This window comes from Hirundo rustica, chromosome 26 (genome assembly GCF_015227805.2).
Source record: "Hirundo rustica isolate bHirRus1 chromosome 26, bHirRus1.pri.v3, whole genome shotgun sequence".
NCBI classification, from domain to species: Eukaryota; Metazoa; Chordata; class Aves; order Passeriformes; family Hirundinidae; genus Hirundo; species Hirundo rustica.
Genome location: NC_053475.1, coordinates 1,548,547 through 1,567,194, shown reverse-complemented (window position 1 = coordinate 1,567,194; position 18,648 = coordinate 1,548,547). Strand labels below are relative to the sequence as shown.

Genomic DNA, 18,648 nt, shown 5'->3' with positions numbered 1-18,648 from the left:
CGCTGTTTTTTAGCATTTCACTACAAACAGGGTGTTTGTGCCAACTGACACAATGATTAAATATGATCGTCTCTTCTGAGAAATGGGGAGAACTGTAACCACACCGAGCTCTCCGCCGCCGATTTGAGATAAAAAGAGGCAAATCATATGTGGTTTCCTTCAGACCAAACTTGCGGTGTAGCGTTTCGTGAATGATGCTGTCCAAAGTCAAAATAATCTGTTTTGCCCAAAGGTATTTTTACAGAGGACTGCAAGAGCGTATTTTTCTCTCATGGAATAATACAAAAAGTTCATTTATCCTTCGCCCCATACTCGGTGATGGCTCTTTGTTAGTGCAGAGGTTCAGTGCTACGGTGCGGGATGGGAATTATTTTGTGCCCAATTGCTTTCGTTCTAACAATGGCTAAAAAGGAAATAGCCTCAAAACAAGCTGAATATACGGTGGGGTTTTGGAATAAAATCTAAAGTTCAGGCCATTTCCCCACCACTGTGTCCTAGCTCCTGTGCCTGCTCTTGCTGGGTGGGACCCCCAGTACCCCTAAAAGAAAAGCTCAGCCCAGCTCCGTGCAGCATCGTGGGGCTGTGACTGCAGCCCTGGCACCGACGGGCGCTGTTCTACACAGAAAATGAAAAGCAGCTGTTTCTTTCTTTTCAAGAGTATCAGAAAAACAAGAAGATGGTTCCCTCCCTATGCGGGCCAAAGGCTCCTTCAGCCCTTTCACTTTCAGCCACGCTGGTAGCAGCAGTTCTCTGCCTTTCTCTGAGGAGCTTTTCCATTTATTTCACCGTTGCTGTTTCAGGCCCGTGGGAATTAGCTGCAGCCGTCCTTCCTCTGTTACAGACCAAGATAAAAGCAGTGGTGGAGCCACCCAAAAAACCCAGAGGAGCAAAGAGTGGCAGCCCCAGACGCCTCAGCACCTTGAGGGCTCTACACACGCCGTGCTGTGCAGCCTCGCCAAGCCCTGCAGAAGGTTTGGTTTGCTCACTCAGGGGAGGATGCCTCACCCTCCTCAGCTGAACTCACGTTTCCTTCACCACCAGCTCTGACACCTCGCTGGTACCTCCAGTGACTGGCAGCCCTTCTGCCAGGCTCCACCAAGGCATGAATCTCTGCTTGGCACAGCTCGGTCGTGGCCCGTTCCCCAAGCTCCAGCAGGTGTAACCCAAGTCCTTTAAGCTCTGCTTAAACCAAAAGATCCTTTTGTCCATGTTTACAAAAAAGAAATCTGCTCTATAAAAGATATCTTTGATTTACAGGACATGGGCTTTATAGGATATGGGCTCGGGGCAGTGCCCTGCTGTCCCAAAACCTTCTGGACACTGCCAAGAATAGGATCTCAGAGGAGATTCATTGTGACTGACAATTGTGATTCATTGTGACTGACCTGCTCATTCCTCCTGTGCCCTGAGATGGTCCTGAACCCACAATGTGGTATTTAAACCTTTCCTCTGTTGATGGAGCTGTTTAATGGCTCTGAACCAAAGGCTATCACTGACAGGATCTAACACAGGGCACCATTAAATATTGGGCCACAGAAGAGCAGGCTGAGAGCCTCCCCTCGGGTCTGCACTGTGGATGCAGGGAAAAGCAGCTGTAACATTTATTTTCTCTCTCACTCTGTGGCTTTGGGGAGAGGAGATGGTCAGAAGCCAGGAGATGCGAGGCCAACGCAAGCAGCAAGCCAGCAGCTTCTAACCCACACGGGAAAGGACCCGGGGAACCAACAGCCTGGAGGGGAAAGGGAAAAAACACCTGGGGCTCATCCTAAAGAAACGAGGCAGCATTCGCAGCTGTGGGTGTGGATGGAGGGCAGGGGGCAGAACATTTTCGGTACCAGCTGCCCAAGAAGGCAGAACGGGGGGGACGCAGCGCGTGCCACCGCGCCTTCGCACACCGCTGCGTCCCCGTGCCCCCGCGCCGCCGGCGTTCTCACCCAGGATTCGTGCAGGAAACGTGGGTGAGAGGTTCCCCGAGAGCAGAAAGGATCCTGCACCCAGCCCAGCTTCCCTCGGCGCCGCGCCTTGACTCAGCGTGCGGCAAAGTCGCAGCCGGGGACGTCCCATGGCACCTGCAGGAAGCTCGAACTGAGTGTGGAGGTGGTGGTGGTGGGGTGAGGGCAGGAGCTTCGATGAGCTCAGCGCGGGGAAAAGCCTCTAGGAAGGGTTACGCTGAGGTCTTGGAGTGAGGAGCTCCTACAGTCCTGGAGAGCATCACCTGCAGGGTCCACGCCTAAGGACAGGACCCGTGGCAGCAGCTCTGGGGCTGCAGTTTTTGGAAGAGGAGCGTTTTTTTGGTGGAGGATCCCCTCCATCTTCCCAGAGGACTCCGAGTTCTGCCCTGCATCGATTCTGTCAGCGAATGCTTGCACACAAACACATGCTTCTCCTGGAAGCAAACTCTTCTAGCTTGACTTTGCTTTAACTTCCAGGCGTTGCAGCTGCTGTTTCTTCCCTCTGCTGAATTCACGTTCTCACCCCAATAAAAAAACACCCCATAATCTTGTATTTGCTACAAAATAATTTCACTTCATTAATCTGAATCCCTCTGGCTTTACTGTCACGACATGCTGCTTGGAAAAGAGAAAGCTGCTTCAGTGCTGCTGCCTCAGAGAGTTTGGGCACTCCAACACTTCAGTCAGGACTTTGTTCCCTCCTTCCCACCACCTCCACCAGCACGGAGGAAAAAAACTTAGTGCTGACTGTGCCACCCCTCCAAAATAACGCCTGCCATCATCAGCCCCTGGGATTTTGGGTATTGGACACAATACATGGGAGATAAGTTTGGGGACAAACGATTGGGGACGATTTTCGCAATCCTGAGCCTTCAAACGCTGCAGCTCCTGGCTCTGGGTTTGCTTGGAGACGTCAGGATGTTTTGAGGCATCAGTGAGGGGCAAGTGAGGGTTCTGTGACCAGCTAAGTGCTCAAATGGGCCTGCAAACTTCTAGTTTGGATTGGATTTTTTTCGGGTGTACTGCACAGATTAAAATGGAAAGGAAATCCCGACTTTTCTCATTGTGGAAGACCGTTTTATTGGTAGCCAAATGATCCTTTTGTGCATATTTACCAAAAAAATCTGCTATATTAAAGATGCCTTTGATTTCTCATGTCAAGAGACATCTAAGAAAAATTGTAATAAGAGTGGAAGTTAGAAAATCTGGCTGTGTGAGTTCACTAAGAGCAACACACAATGGTGCGTTAATGTTTGTGGAGCAGTGATTATTCTGAAGGATCCAAATGACCCTCAGGTTATTAGAATTTCTCATTATGCACTTTTTTAGTGCATAAAAGTAGGAAAATTTGGGCAATCCTCACGCTGTGGGCTCGGAGTTGTAGTTTCTCCTTCTTGGTAGTTACTTTGGATGAAAACAGTGAGGACAGCTGTGGAAAAACCCACTCCAGCTTTATCAAATGGGCTGAGCGAGGCTTGCTATAATCAGCCAGTGGTGTAATTCCGTACAGAATATTAATTGCAATATTGGCCCCCTTCCAACAGAGCTTTTTACAGCTCCTTTGAAACATTATTTACTCTGATTTAACACCAGTTATAGATGTTACTGCGCTTTTTTTGCCATTAACTGTGTGAGACAGAAGGGCTGTTCTGCTCAAGACATGGATCATGCAGAATGCTGCTCATTTCAGAGCCCAAGTATAACATTTTATCATTGAGTGAATCTGAAATTTGCTTGGAGAGAGCTCAATCTTGCACCATAGAAGTCTATGAGTATTTAATGAAAGCTAAACACGGCCCGCATTGATATGATTTATGGATTTGTTGTTTATATGCTAAAGGCTTCTTTACAAGGCTTATATCATCATATTAATTCCTTTAAACATGTCCATCTGCACTCAAATAATAAAAATACACATATGGACTGTAATGAAATACCATCCTGAACCACGCCGGGCAAGAAAATCCGTGCTGCAACTATAGCAACTACTAAAATAGCAAAGCACACTGATTTCTGACATGAACCTGTTCCTAAAGTCCAAGAGACACTGTGTGCTGCGAGCTTTATATACCAGTTCCCAAAATATCCGAGTCCTGATAGGATGAGAAAATACTGTCATGTTCTTGCACCAGGCCAATTACAAAGCTGCAGTTCCTGTGCTGGTAAAGATGTTTCCTGTTGATAACGCGACAGGACAACACAGCACTTAGCTGCTAATGTTATCTGGGACCCTTGTGACCTCTTGGAAACTCGAACAATTGTAGAGTCCACGACACACAGAAGCCTCTCTTCTCGTGCTTTCTGTTTGAATAAATAAGCAAGAAAGAAAATAAACACTCGTTCCGCAGCCATGTGCTCGTTATTGGGCAGGGAGTAATTAGAGGTGGCTGGAGCACAGAGGAGAGCTCAGCTCAAGGAGCAGCAGGTTCCTACCTCTGATGCAGGGCAGTGCTTGACTGATAAGTCCTTTTCTAAACAAACACAGTGCAAAGGTGGAATTCTACACTGTAATTTTTTTTTTGTCCATTTAAAACACCTTTTTTTCAACTTTATAGACGGCTTTTTTGTGATTGAAGACGAAAAAGCAGATTTCATTTGTTTATGTCATCAGCATTTCTGAACACTCCTCCTTCATTATCTTTTCCCTTAACTTTTATACTGAAATTTCTTCAAACCCTTCCTGTCTGTGAAATTTGGTCCCATTTCCTTGGCCAGACAGCAGCAGTGACAGGTCCAGCTTGGAGCAGCATTCCAGGAGTTTTACGAGAGGACTTCTTGAAAATATAAAATCGCAGCTGAATTTGGGTGTTATATTACCTCTCAATAACTGGCTGTTTCGAACACATCTTTGAGATCTTCTACACCCACCACCCAATAGATATTTGCCAGCTCACAAAGCCCTTCTGTAAAACCCTTCTAAATCTTGATACCACAGGAAACCCAGTGCCCCTACTTGCTCCTGGACTTTGTGGGAGAGTTGAATTCTTCGTTCTCTGCTGGGGAGGAGCCAGCAGCTTCTACGACCTCTGGAAAAACCCAGAGTTAGATTTGCCCTCTTTCTGATTTGGAGCAACACCCAGCTCTCATCAGTGCAATCCAGCCTGTCCATAAAAAAAAATCACTCTGCAAAGCTTTCCCTGAAATCCACCAGGTACATCCGTGACCTGTAACCCACTGAAGATCCATCAGTAACACATGGATGGATTTACCCTACGTGCCTGATTTCCCTAGATATTCTTCTATTCCCTCAAAATCTGTGCTGCAACCACTGTGCTGCCTCAGACGGTCTAAGAAATTCTCAGATGAGGTACAGGACATTCCTTGAGAAGGACCAAAAAGCGCTTCTCCTAACTGAGCAGGAAACCTATATTTAAAGCCTTCCAATTTAATATTTGGGCTTCAGTTCAAAGGGCGAATCCTTTCAATGGTCTTGCTCTTCACCTGCCCAACTGGAATGGCAGAGGCAAACCTAGTCAGCATTCTCCTTGCTCCATTGTTATTCCTGCTGGGAAGAGGCAGAACTTCTTGCAGTGGTTTCCTCTGAGTGGTGCTTATTCACAGCAAGTCACAGTGGGAGTGGGTGGGAGGCAGAGTTCATTCATTTTTGTAGCATAACATAGAGCAGATTGTGTTTGGATTTCACTAGATATTTGTTGTTTTATGTTTCTTTGCTTTATATTGGAGAAGGGCCTGCAACAAAACTTTGATCCAAGGTACAAATCCACAGCCAAGATTTGAACTAAGCCTGCAAAACTTTCTCCAGCATGGGCTACAGCCCAGCACGCTGACTCTGAGAGCGGCTTGTTCCTCACGTTGTTGATCATTTGATTCAGGCCTCTTTCTGTTTATTTATTTGACCATCAGCCTGCAAACAAACTTGGAGGCTCCGTGATGTAGTCCATCGTTTGTTGAGAGTAACTCAGAGTAATTCCACCCGCAGCAAAATGATTTTTCATTGATGCAACGCTGCAGCTGTCGGGGCAGGACATAAGACCAGATGGATATAAAGGGATGTAGTGCTGAGGAGGAATGAAATGAGGAGAGAGAGGTTATAACCTGGGCATAATTTGTGATGTTAAACTCAAAATTATCCAGATCCTCTGGTTCAATGAGTTTGTCAACCATCACAGAGCAGCAGGACAGCTGAATTGGGGGAAGTGGCTTTAATCTTCCAGTGCCATGTCATGGCTTTTGCAGGGCTCTGGAAGGTCTCAGTTTCAGATGGCTGCTTGCACCAACTTCTTGGGACTTAGCCGGGAATGCATCCTGATAAAACAACACCCCTCATTTTCAGGAGAACAAAATACGGATCCGAGTTTACCTAAAATTCCCATCTCTAAAAAAACCCCCTACATCTTTCTCTTCAGGAGCTGGTGTGAGGGAACAGAGCCACGTGTGCTGCTGCCCGGAGCGATGGTGACACTGTGAAGAGCCCAAACCCTGATCCCCACACAGCCCCTGCCCTGCCCAAGCCCAGGAGCTCAGTCACAATGCAGGAGATGCACAAGGACCTTAAAGCCCACCCAGCTCTCTCCCCTGCCATGGGCACCTTCTACTAGAGCAGGTTGCTCCAAGCCCTGTCAAACCTGGTCTGGAATATTCCCAGGGACAGGGCAGCCACAGATTCTCTGGGCAACCTGTTCCTAAAATTTTTCCTAGTATCCAATCTAAACCTTCTCTCTGTCACTGTGATGCCGTTCCCCCTCGTCCTGTCGCTCCAGGCTCTTGTAAATAGTCTCTTTCCATCCTTCTTGTGAAACTGGGAGGTCACAGGTCACCCCAAAGATTTTCTTCCCCAGGCTGAGCAGTCCCAATGCTCTCAGCCTTTCCTCATAGGAGAGCTGCTCCATTCCTCTGATCGTCTCGGTGGCCTCCTCTGGACTTGTTCCAACAGGTCCGTGTCCTTCCTGTGCTGGAGCCCCCAAAGTTATCACAAATTTATCACTAATTCCCTAATGGACAATGGCTACAAAAGGGAACCCCCTGCATGTGCCTGCAGCAAGCTGTAAGCGTGCTTTCACAAATGCTGAGTCAAGACAACGTGCTGTAACTACAGGAGAAATGAGTTTTATCTGTGTGTAGAGAGGGCATGACTTAGGGAACACAATGAATTGCACAAAATTCTGTGGAAAAAAAGAGTTATACAATTGTTTGTTTACATTTTGGCTTCTCCTGTAGCATAAACAACATTGTTGCATGGTTAACTACCATGGCAATTCAGATTATTCATATTGTCCCTTAACTTGGCCCTGCAGAAAACAGCATGAAATAGCAATCAACCCTCACCATGCCAGGGCTGCTGAAATTACAAACAGCAGTGGGTGTCAACCACAGAGGGGAAAAAAAGCACTGAACATATTGCAACACTGCATTTGGCACAAGATAAGGACAGAGGTGCCAAGGTTTAGCCTTTTTATTTTCACAGAATAAAGTCAGAAATAAACAGGTGCAATCTCCTAACCAGAGGCAAATCCACTCCAGATAAAGTCTCACGATCTCTCTTCGTATGTAAGGATGTTTTACAGACAAACCCAGCTCAGACTAGAATTGCAAAGCAAATATAAGCAGTCCAAACAGTATTCCAGCAGAAAAGGATGCCAAGAAAGAAGGAAGAGTAGGAAAACCTTAAAAAACGCACAACAAAAGATTCTCTTCAGCTTGCAATACTGAGGTGGAATGAAACTTTTCTCAGGCACCCATTTTACTCGACTGGGAAGTAGGTTCTGGCTTAATTTATTGAGACAAACCCAGTTTTCTCCAGAGCTGGTCAAGTGCGTGGGGTTGAACAGCTCCTCTTCCTTTAAACCAGGTTTAATTCGTGACAATGTCCCCCAGAAATGAACAACCCCGAGCAGCTGCTCCTGCGGTGCTGCACCGCCTCATCCCTTCCCTCGGCATCAATCCCTCTGCTGCACTTACACGAGAGAAAAAGAAAGAAAGAAGAATTGTTAAAGCTATCCAGCTAAATTGAAAAGTCTCTCAACTTAAAAAAAAAAAAAAAAAAAAAAAAAAAATCACACAGCATAAGGCTTAAAAAAAAAAAAAATTACAATAAATTTAATGACACGTTTCGGGGTGGTTTTTAAGGCACTCAGAGTCACTGAAATAGCCGAGTTTCCCTCGGAAGGCGCCGCGGGGTCAGCAGCGTGCTCGGAATGCCATCTACAGGCACGGCCGCCGCTGCCCTCAGTCGAAAAAGCCGAGAGCAATGAATGACACACCCGCACTAGTGCAGGAAATAAAACTGCTGGGCCACGGAACGCCGCTGAGGCGCCGGGAGAGGCAATCACCTAATCAAGGAGTAATTAAAGCGCGAGTATAAATATAGGAGGGACAGGGAATGGCCCCGCTGCGAGGATCTCAAACCAAACAGTGAGAGCACAGCGAGCTGAAAACGCAGATTCCACACTCCACTGCCATCTGAAACACGCAAATCGTCTTTTAAAAATTCCTTTGTGTTAGGCACTTAGCTATAACACGGTGCAAAACCCAAGGCATTTACATTTTACCACATGAGGCAGAAAGCAAAGTTCAGCGAGATAAAGATGTGGCAGCTGGTCTAAGAACAAAACTTGCAGGAAAAAAAAGAAATCTACTCGTAGGACGGCAGATTAGTTTGTGTTGGGAGAGATATTGCAAACCCATCTCGTTCTAAACACGACACCGTCCATTGTCCCAGGGTTCTTCAAGCCCTGCCTGGCCTGGCACAAATCCCCAGGGGCAGCCAAAACTTCTCTGGGCAACCTTTGCCAGGGCATCCCCACGCTCACAGGGAACTTTTTCCTCAGTGTCCCACCCAAACCTGCTCTCCGTGTACGAGATCGAGTGCTGGAATATCCATCCCTTGTTTCTTTCTGCTTGTGCACCCCTGTGGTTAAGGAATGGGGGAAAAGGAGAGGGGGCGTTTTGCTTTCTGAGCACCAGTTTTATAGTGCGTGAGTGGATTTTTGCAGAGAATAGAAAAGGAAAAGGTGGTGGGGTTTTTTTCAGCTTTTTTCCTGCTTTTATGAAGTTTTGTTCTGCTCATTCAGGCTTCACTTTCCAAGAGCTGAGCACGCTTTGAGATTAGAGATTACTACCTGGCGTAGATCAAACTGAAAAAGAAACAGGCAAAGTACAACTGATTCAAAGAGGACTTTTTGCTCTTTATTACCTTCTGGACAAGCATGACTGATGCCCCATCATCAAAACAGTCAAACTGCAACAAAATAGGAAAAAACATGGTTCTGGTCCGCAAGATCTAAACTTCAAGAGGAAAACAAAGCTATGGAGAGTCACATTTTACTGGCATAATTAGAGCAAACACCTGGAAAAATAAAGTCAGGAGAAACTGATTTGTCAACCAGTTACAGCTTTAATATATTAAAAAAAAAAAAAAAAAGTTTTAGTCCAGTCATAAGCTTGATTGTTCAAATGAAAACGAGCAGTGGAACTGAAATCTCGAACAAGCCGATTTCATTTCAACATCAAGATTTTTGCGTGACAGAGTCAGAATACACCTGTCCACACCCGTGGCTGCCGAAAACTGGGCGTGTGGTTGTTGCCAAACACCGCCAGACACTCGATTTCCGGAGGCACAACTTCTGCCCTGTCACAGCAGCTGCAGCTTGAGTGAATTTAGCTGATTTTTGGCTAATTGTACACACAGGTGTTGTCTATACGCATTCTACAAGGATTCAGCGAGGACAGTGACTGAAATACTCTTCGTGGACACTCCTGGACTCTCCCACCAGTGGAGAATTTTGCTCAGTGTTATTATCACACGTGCAGACACAGATATTTAGGTTTTGATGGTTTAAGTTCAGCACCTCTCAGGAGTACTAAAATCAACCCAAAACATCCTAAAAGTTGCGTAAAGAAAATACTGATAACGGTCACAATTTTCCTGAAAAAAAACAAAACCTCACCGAAACCCAAAATAACGATGTACACCCGTGCCAACCGTAGCTTCTCAGAAAAAAAAACCCAAAAAAACAGGCATGTAAAAAAAAAATAATAATACCTTTAAGAATAACATTGTCAACTGTTATTCATTCTGCCAGGAAGATACAGTAATAGCTGTTTACAAACAGAAAAGACTGAGAAAGAAAACATCTCTCCTTAGGGCAAATGAAGTTAAATAATCCTAGCGAACTATAGCAAAAAGGGGAAGTATTTGCCCTAAATTAGCACAAAAGGCAAGCTGGAAGAAAAATGGCAACTGTGTTTTTGTCTGCCTCTTCTTATACAGTAACTTCCAGGAAGAGCTTGGCGTGTATTACTATTATCTGGAAAAATAATAATAAACTCCCAATTTTCCTACCAAATTATGTCACCTCTAGAAGTGTTTTGGTCTTTTAATACCTAATCTAAAGCTTGATGCCTACATATTACAATTGAAAACTTGTTTGATGAACAGAAATTTCTTTAAAAAAAGCAAATACTGCTCAGTTGGCAGAGGGTTTCCAGGCCCTGGGGTGTCACGAGGTTGGAAATCTTTCATCTGCATTTCGACTGACTGGAGCCAGCAATCCTGCTTCCAGAGACTCTCCCACATTTACTGCTGTGCTCTCTTGTTCTCAGTTCACTTACTCTTTAACAAACCCCTGGTTTTGTTTCCAAACCTTCCACTTGAAGCAGTTCTCTCAGATTAATTTCTTTGAGACCATGCAAAAAAACCAAAAAAAAAGCTAACAGTATTTTTTTGACTTCAGATAATTTCAAATCATATTCTGCAATTTAAGTTAACAGAACTATGAATGAGTTAAGGCACCCAAATGCCCAGAAAAAAAAAAATAAAATAAATACCTTGGGCTAAATACAACAAAGTGTTTAGCAGTCATTTAATTGCACAATCATCTCCCTAATTTGTAGCACAATGCTGCCAATGTCTTTAGGGATCCTAAAATACAAATACTAGAAACTCTTTGACTGTAATGGACAAGGCATTGACAAGACATTCCCAAGGCTCATTCTGGATTCCTGGCTCCTCGATGTAACTGCTACTCCTAACGTAATTAGCATTTAGCAGCAAGATCAGCGTGTTCTAAGAATGAAATAAATATTCACACAATCAATACTAATGGTTCAAAAGCTCAGACACATTATTGAAATCAATAAGTTTCCCATCTTTCTTCTGTCAGTCCAAGATTGCAGAAACGAGACCCTTGGCAACAACATTCACAGCTCTCAGGACCACAGAAGCTTCTGCAAATGGATTCCAGGCCTGAAGGTTTGGTGTCTGTGGTGCTTGAAAGGTGTTTTACTGAGTTCGGAGCTGGTAATCTGTAAAGGGGAAAAAAACCCCAACAAAACCCCAATTTTAGTAATCTGTCTCATTAAAAAGAGTAAAGCAGAGCAGCAAGCTGGGATAAAGTGATAAAATGCATTCTTATATTAATGTATATTAATACAAGAATATGCAAAGATCAATAAAACACTGAGAGGGGGAATAGGTTTAGCTGAAGGAGGGAAGGGTTTGATGGGATATTAGGAATAAATTCTTTCCTGGCACAGGAAGCTGGGGCTGCCCCATCCCTGCAGGGTCCAAGGCCAGGTTGGATGGGGCTGGGAACAACCTGGGATAATGGGAAGTGTCCTTGCCCATGGCAGAGGTGGAACAAGATGAGCTTTAAGGTCCCTTCCCACCCAAACCAGTCTGGGATTCAACAGATCTACAAAATAAACTCAAATCTTTGCTTAGAACAGCCATGAGAATGAGCTCTAAAGAGATAAAGGCAATTGTGAGCAGTCACGCTTAAATGCCAGGAAAAAATAATTAGAAAAACAGAAACAAAAAAAAAATTTAAAAACAAACTAACTAAAAAAAACCCCCACACACCAAAACAAAAAGCCCCACATAACCAAAAAGACAACAATACCACCACAGCAACTAAAAAACCCCAACAGAACCAAAGCCCACCATTTTTGCTTGCTAAAAATCTAGTATTTTGTACTAGCAGTGTCTTATACATTTTAAAGCTGGCAGAATTATATGTGTGAGCACAGTGCTAATGATGTGTTTGTTTTTAAATTTACCAAATTCCAGCTCAATCAAAGAATACTTGAACACCATTACCACCCTACCCCTTTCATTAGGACACCAAAAAGTGGACTAGAAAAGAAATAGTGTCGTTTAATCTACTGTGTATCTAAACCAGATAGTTCCATACTCAAAAATGTGAGCTTCAATTTGTAGCTGAATTCCGGAGAAATAAAATATTCCCTTCCTCTCACCTCCATTCTGGGTGATGTACCGGACCCAGGGCAAAGCCTGGTAGCCACTCTTCTCAATTATCTTTAAGTAACGAACCTGGAAAGAAAAATCTGTAAGATATAAAGTCTCCCATGTTTGGCCAAGAAGCATTTAGCAAAAAAGAAAAGGAAAAAAAAAAACCCTGACCCTTTTATGGGTAAAATCTGTCTTATGGTTAAAACCGAACAGGAATCATCAAGATGAGAAACGCCTCATGTGTGAGAGCCCGGTGAATTTATCAGTATTTCTGTTTTCAGTCACTAACCTGGATTCCTGAAGTGGTGAAATACGGAATCTCAAACTTGACACTAATGGGAGGTTTTCCTTCCTTGTCTTCAGCTTCGACACTTGGAAGTCCAAAATGAGCTCTCATCAGGTATTCCTTTCCACCCTACCCAAAAGGGACAAGAGGGACATTTTATTTTTCTTGAAACAAAAAAATAATAAAAAACTTGCAATGATACAAACAGTTTTCTTAACATCAAACTACCAAACTCTACTATTTATTCCAGCTCTTCTCCAGGGCTTCAAAGTGACGTGTTTTTATTTTAAAAATCCTTTTTTTTTTAAAAAAAAACCCCGCAGCTCCAGCTTGAGGCATAATTGATTTTCTTCTAGCCTCATACTCAAAAATTCAGATTAAACAGTGACACACAGCTGCACCATCACACCATTAGCAGTGAACAGAGCTCATGCTCATGGAACCACCCAAGGAGCAGAGCCTGACGAAACTCAAACAGCTGCTGCTAAAGCCAGGCCAAGGATTACACCACCAAGAGACATCACTCAAAAATCTGCCCTCTGCTTGGGTTCTGAAAAAATTATCCAAGTGAAACAAATACAAGCAACAGCTATTAGCAAATTCCAATCTTTCATGCATGGAAAAAGAGGAAGAGTCCACTGCTACTCGTCTAATAATGACAGAATTTACTTTAGGCAGAGTCTAAATGTGAATGAAATATTAGTGTTAAGTCATTATTACACTCTTGGGTGGTAAGAGTAAAAACTAACACTTACTGGAAAAGATTTAATGGACCAGACAATTTCACTGTTCTCTGGAACCCATTTGACACTTCCAACAGTGGTTTTAAACTTTGGCGAGTCCGCATCGTTTGGAACCGGGATGTGAATCTCCACATTGTTGGCAGTTGATCTACGCTTAAATTGACTCTTTGCCTAAAGAAGGGAAAAAAAATAAAGCAGAAAAGCAGGGTCTAAGTATTTCCATGGTGCTGCCAAGCTCAGAGAGCTCTGTGACACACAGCTCCCCCCAAGCCCAACCTGCATCCTGAGAACCAGAACTGAAACTGAGATCACAGCTTCATCAGAAATACCGAATACTTGTACAAAAATGCTGTGAACAAAAGAAGATTAAAATTAGCAATAATTATTTAAGGATGTCTGACCTTGATCATGTACTCAATGCGGCTGTGGGAATGTTTCTCAATCACAGATTCAATCCAGATCAAGGGTTTTACCTGGTGGTGAAAAAACACATCACAGCTCTGAGTTTTACTCTGACAGAGTCACTGAAATACTGCTTTCCTGTAAAACTACAATCAATATGTGACCCACACAGAAAATGCAGCCTGGGGTGTTCAAAGTGACAGAATTGTGGTTTTATAAGAAATAATTATACAAATGAGCAAGCAATGATATACCAATGAGCAAATGTACAAGAATTGTAGGCTTAAAAATGTATGTCTCAGATTAATCCCAAATAACACTTGCATTGGAAAATGTTTGAATAGTTTAAAACATGGGACTGAACTATTTCTTTGCTACAGACTTTTCTAGATTGAATTTTTTGACTTTTCTGAAACAAAGGCCATCTTTATCACCGTGGCTGGCATACTCCAATAAAAATAAATGACATAAATACTGTTGTTAACAAGCACAGTGAGTTGCTACACTGACATTATGCAATTGCATTAAAAACACAGCCACAGTATTTCAAAAACAGCTTCAACAACAGTTGAAAATACAGACTTATTGCTAAGTTAAGTCTAAACTTTCTTCTTTGTCCACAACAAGCGAGAACCAAGTTTTGTTTTTAACAGTTGACTCAAAACCCATGCGCTGCCCATGTTTTAACAAAAAAAAAAAAGAAAAAAAAAAGAAGGGAAAGCCATTGCGGCTAGGATCTAAGCCATTGTCATTTTAAAAAGGCAAACATCCAGACTCACGTGGGTGTTGAGGCGATACGACATGAGCTCGAACTCTCCGTCAGGTGGAATGAAGGAGATTGTCCTGTCGTTTTCGAAGCGAGACAGACGAACGCACTGGTGAAACTTCACATCTTCCAGTTCTACCGATTTACTTTTCCCACCTGGCAGAAAACACACACAGGTCACACAAACTATGGCCCAAGTCTCACCACAGCACAGCTGCTGCCTGTTGACATTCCTCCCTTTTAGCCAGCTTTCTAGGATTGGGGCAGCGACTGTCCCACTGTGCTGGGCACTGCTGAGGCACCTCGAATCCTGGCCCCTCACAACAAGGAAAACATTGAGGGGCTGCAGTGTGTCCAGAAAAGGAAATGGAGCATCAGCAGCAGCTGAGGGAGCTGGGGGGACTCAGCCTGGAGAAAAGGAGGCTCAGAAGGAGCCTTCTCGCTCCCCACAACTCCCTGAAAGGAGGATGGAGCCAGGTGGAGGTCAGGCTCTGCTCCAAGGCAACATGGAACTGGACAAGAGGAAACAGCCTCAAGCTGTGCCAGCGGAGGTTTAGGTTGTATTTTGGGAAAATTTATTCACTGAAAGGATGGTCATGCACTGTCACAGGCTGCCCAGGGCACTGGTGGGGTCACCACCACTGGGAGTGTTCAAAAGGCCTGTGGATGCGGCACCTGGGGACAGGGGTTAGTGGTGACCACGGTGGTGCCGGTCAGCAGTTGGACTCATGATTTTAGAGGGCTTTTCCAACCTTCATGATTCTGTGATTACAATGCTACCCAAGCATCCCAAAACTCAAGACTCCAGATAGCATCTGTCACGATTATCATGAACCTGCAACACTCACGGCCTGTATTATCAAAGAGAACTTTGTCATTCAACCCAAGGCGCAGCTCTGGCATTCCTGAGAGGAAGACTCTCATTTTAATGGATCCGACTATCTCACTCCGTAACACGTTTCCGTTGGCACTGACCTGAACAAAGATGAAGAGGAAGGTCAGACATCTCTGATGTGGCACCTTGTGACATCAAGAAACATTCCCAGCCTATCCCCATGCCCTGGGCTTTCTTGGATGTGCTTCTTATGAGGAATTGATCCAGTAGAATAAATTAGACCAGGGACATGAAGGGGCACAGACAGAGGAGGAAAGGACATATCCGAAACTCGGCAGTACACACAATTAAAGCATTATTTGTACTGGATTTCCTTGGGGGAATTTAAAGATTACATTGCTTCGAGTGTCACAGCACACCATCCACGGTCAGACTTTTTATTGCAGGCTTTCTTACAAAAAGCCCCTTTTAACACTTCCTACCACAATTCTCACACAAAAGTTAAAGTACAAGCTACCCACCAAAAGGTTAACAGACTCTATGACATCCAGGAACACCTCGTTTTTCCTGTATTTTATCCCTTCTGATCTCCATGAAACAGCGTTTGTAACAGTGGCAGGCGGGCGTGGGGCTCCAGTTTCAAGTTTGTGGCCTTCCTGAGTGATGTACCTTCAAAACCATAGAATTGGCATGGAAAAAAAGAAGAAAATTAATATTTGTGATAATTAGAACACACCAAAACATTTGTTTGCCTACAGATAAAGGCTTAAAACATTCCAAGGGCTTTGTCGCTGTAAGCGATGCAGAGTGATACTTACTCTTGTAAAATCTTACTATCAGTGGTTTGTGGATAACCAAAATCCATAAGTTCGTCTAACAGCTCATAAATAATAACAAAATTATCCCTAATGCTCTCTTCTTCCAACTCCTTGAAATATTCAGAAAAAACCTGAAACGCAACAACAGGAGGGAGAGGGAGAAGAAGGACATTAACTGAGGAAAGACAGCACAGAAGGTATTCTTGCATCTAAAATAACGATCTTCTAAAGTTCCAACCCAAACCCCATACTTTCCAAATGGCATTCTGCTCAGGTCAGCCCCAGGAAAACCACCACGATTAAAACAGATACAGAGGATCCTAGGAGAAGCTATTAGGAAAAATATTTATTCTGGAGAAAATATTTTTCACGCCAGGTTAGGATGAACGGAACACAGGATCTCTGTGAGGCACCATTTATGCAATCCACAAGTGCTCAGGTCTTGTGTAACCACTTACAGCACCCTGCCCCATCCTCTGCCTACGCAGCTACAAAATATCAGTGCCCTTATTAGTGGTTAAGAATACAGTTCTACAAAATAATCAAATGTAAAGTAAAAATGCCATTATCGAAGTTCTTAAAAAACATGAAAGCTCTACGTGCTCCTATTTAGACAGAAAAGAACACAAAGGTTGTTTCTGAAATACACTCACCTGAACTACTTTATATAAAAATGAAAACACCAGTGATACACAAGCGTTTTTTTTAGAGGTTGCAACAACTGATAAAGGATGTTCAGGAACGTGCATTTAAAAAAGTTTGCTAAGTGCATTTTAAAAAGCCTGATTTTAGGCGATTAGAGCTGCTTAGAAGAATTACATGTAAACTACTTAACAGCACCTATGATCTACGGTGATATGAAGATAAACAATCATTAAGTAAAATTAATAAAATCACTTTTCTGGACTTTATGCAGCTGGTGCGTATTGCACTATGTAAAGCACAGAACCCCCTTTATTTATTACAACCAACTTTACTGATTATAGCCTCTTTATGCCACTTCACCCATTCTCCAACTTTCATTCTGGCATTAAAAAGAAAAAACAAACCCAAACCAGCAATCCTTGGCATGTTAACACATGCAGCATAAAGGATACGATACAGGTTGTTATGTTTAATCCACATGAAACGAACTCCTCCATGCGCTAGGATAGGAGAAAGCGTCCCCTCTTCTTCCTTTTCCATAAGGATTGGCATAAAATGCTCCACCTCTGACATGTCCACATCTCCACGGTAATTCCGACAGATCAGAACCTATAAAGAAAGCAACCAAATCCTCGTTTTTTCTCTTTGTGGTTTTTTTTTTTTTTTTGTCTTTCATGAGGACTTTATCAAGCAAGACACAAATGCCTGAAAGGGTCCCTTTAAAATCATCCAGCTTCCCTCGAGCCTCTCTGCATTTATAAGTGCAAATCGCAACGCCAAAATACTTTGCCGATTAGAACGCCAGTACCAATATTTAACCGCAAAGTCATGAATTAGTATTTTTCCAGACCCATCCTTCTCCTATTACCCCTCACTCTCTAACAATGGTTTTAGGACAGGAAAACACCCCAACTCCTCGGAGGCAAAGCAGCTACAATAACGGCAGAGATTAAATTATCCCGGGGACGCCGCCTCGCTCGGCATCTCTACCGGCGAGAGGCTACGGGCCACAATCCGCCGCGGCCGCCCGGTCAGCCCGGGGCTGGCAGCGAGGCGGTGCCCGGAGAAGGGAACCCCCAGAGAGGCAGCGGAACCCGCAGCTCCGCGCCGCCGAGCCCCCGCGGCAGGGCCGCACCTTCCCCTTCAGGTCCAGCACATAGACGGCGCTGGCCGACATCGCCGCGGCCGGGCCGCGTCCCGCCCGCCTTCCGCCGCCGCTTGCCTTCCGCGGGAAGTGACGCCGGGAGCCGGGCGCAGCGGCTGCGCGCAGCGATCCGCGCCGAGCGGCGGAAGGGCACCGTGAGCGGGCGGCGCACGTTAAATGTTAAATATTCCCCCCGCGTGCTGTTCCCCACACGAGCACAGGGATCGGCCGCGCCCGTGTGGGGACGTGGTTTGGGTTAACAGCCGTGATTCGGTTAATTTTCGTGATTCGGTTGATGTGAAAAGTGCATATTATATGGCTCTACGCAAGATATTTACTGTATGTGTTATGTTGTGCTAATTGTTAATGTGGTATTAATGTTTTGATAGTATGGTAAATGTAGTTTTGTAGTTAAAATGTAGTTTTTATCACACCAACCACAGGAAGACGTAAATCTTTCAGAGAAAAAGAATTTCCTACTTCCTTACCAGAAGAAACCAACTCCTCCTGCCTCTCTCAGCCTTGAGAATGCCACAGAGATTAAAGGAAAAAGTGATACTAACCAGAGACAGTTCTTTGTTTAAATCAAGTTTATGCATCGTGTATAAAATATATGAATATTCAACAGGCTATTGCTTTTAAGAGATAGTCCTTTGTTAGCAGGGGTCCTTCTTCAGAGCTTGTAGCTCGGGAGAGGCACCCAGACGTCTGTAACTTTGTTTTTATTGTCTTGTATTGTCCTAACTCTAAAACTGTTCAATTTTTTTACTCTAATTCTATTTTTATAACCATCTTATTTACTATTAAACTTTTAAAAATTTAAAACAAGTGATTGGCGTTTATCACA

General features: G+C 44.0%; 1 protein-coding gene across 1 annotated transcript; it reads right to left on the bottom strand.

Annotated features, from left to right (window-relative positions):
- Positions 1-9,076: 9,076 nt before the first annotated feature.
- AP1M1 (adaptor related protein complex 1 subunit mu 1) lies at positions 9,077-17,880 on the bottom strand. The gene is made up of 12 exons (XM_040086986.1): positions 17,793-17,880; positions 17,110-17,266; positions 16,666-16,733; positions 16,013-16,143; positions 15,716-15,863; positions 15,208-15,334; positions 14,373-14,515; positions 13,593-13,664; positions 13,204-13,362; positions 12,452-12,577; positions 12,168-12,243; positions 9,077-11,216 (listed from the first exon to the last, which is right to left on the bottom strand). The coding sequence occupies exons 1-12, from the start codon at positions 17,832-17,834 to the stop codon at positions 11,194-11,196; spliced, it is 1,272 nt and encodes a 423-aa protein (XP_039942920.1). The 5' UTR covers positions 17,835-17,880; the 3' UTR covers positions 9,077-11,193.
- Positions 17,881-18,648: the final 768 nt, after the last annotated feature.

What these genes read in the sequence shown, in the direction of transcription:
- AP1M1 (XM_040086986.1), bottom strand. Translation starts at nt 17,834, where the DNA reads ATGTCGGCCAGCGCCGTCTATGTGCTGGACCTGAAGGGGAAG. An exon ending in TAAACATAACAACCTGTATC is followed by an intron (nt 16,734 to 17,109) that starts GTATCCTTTATG and finishes ATCCTTTATCAG; the next exon opens with TTGTTGCAACCTCTAAAAAA. An exon ending in CGTATCGCCTCAACACCCAC is followed by an intron (nt 13,665 to 14,372) that starts GTGAGTCTGGAT and finishes TTTCACCACCAG; the next exon opens with GTAAAACCCTTGATCTGGAT.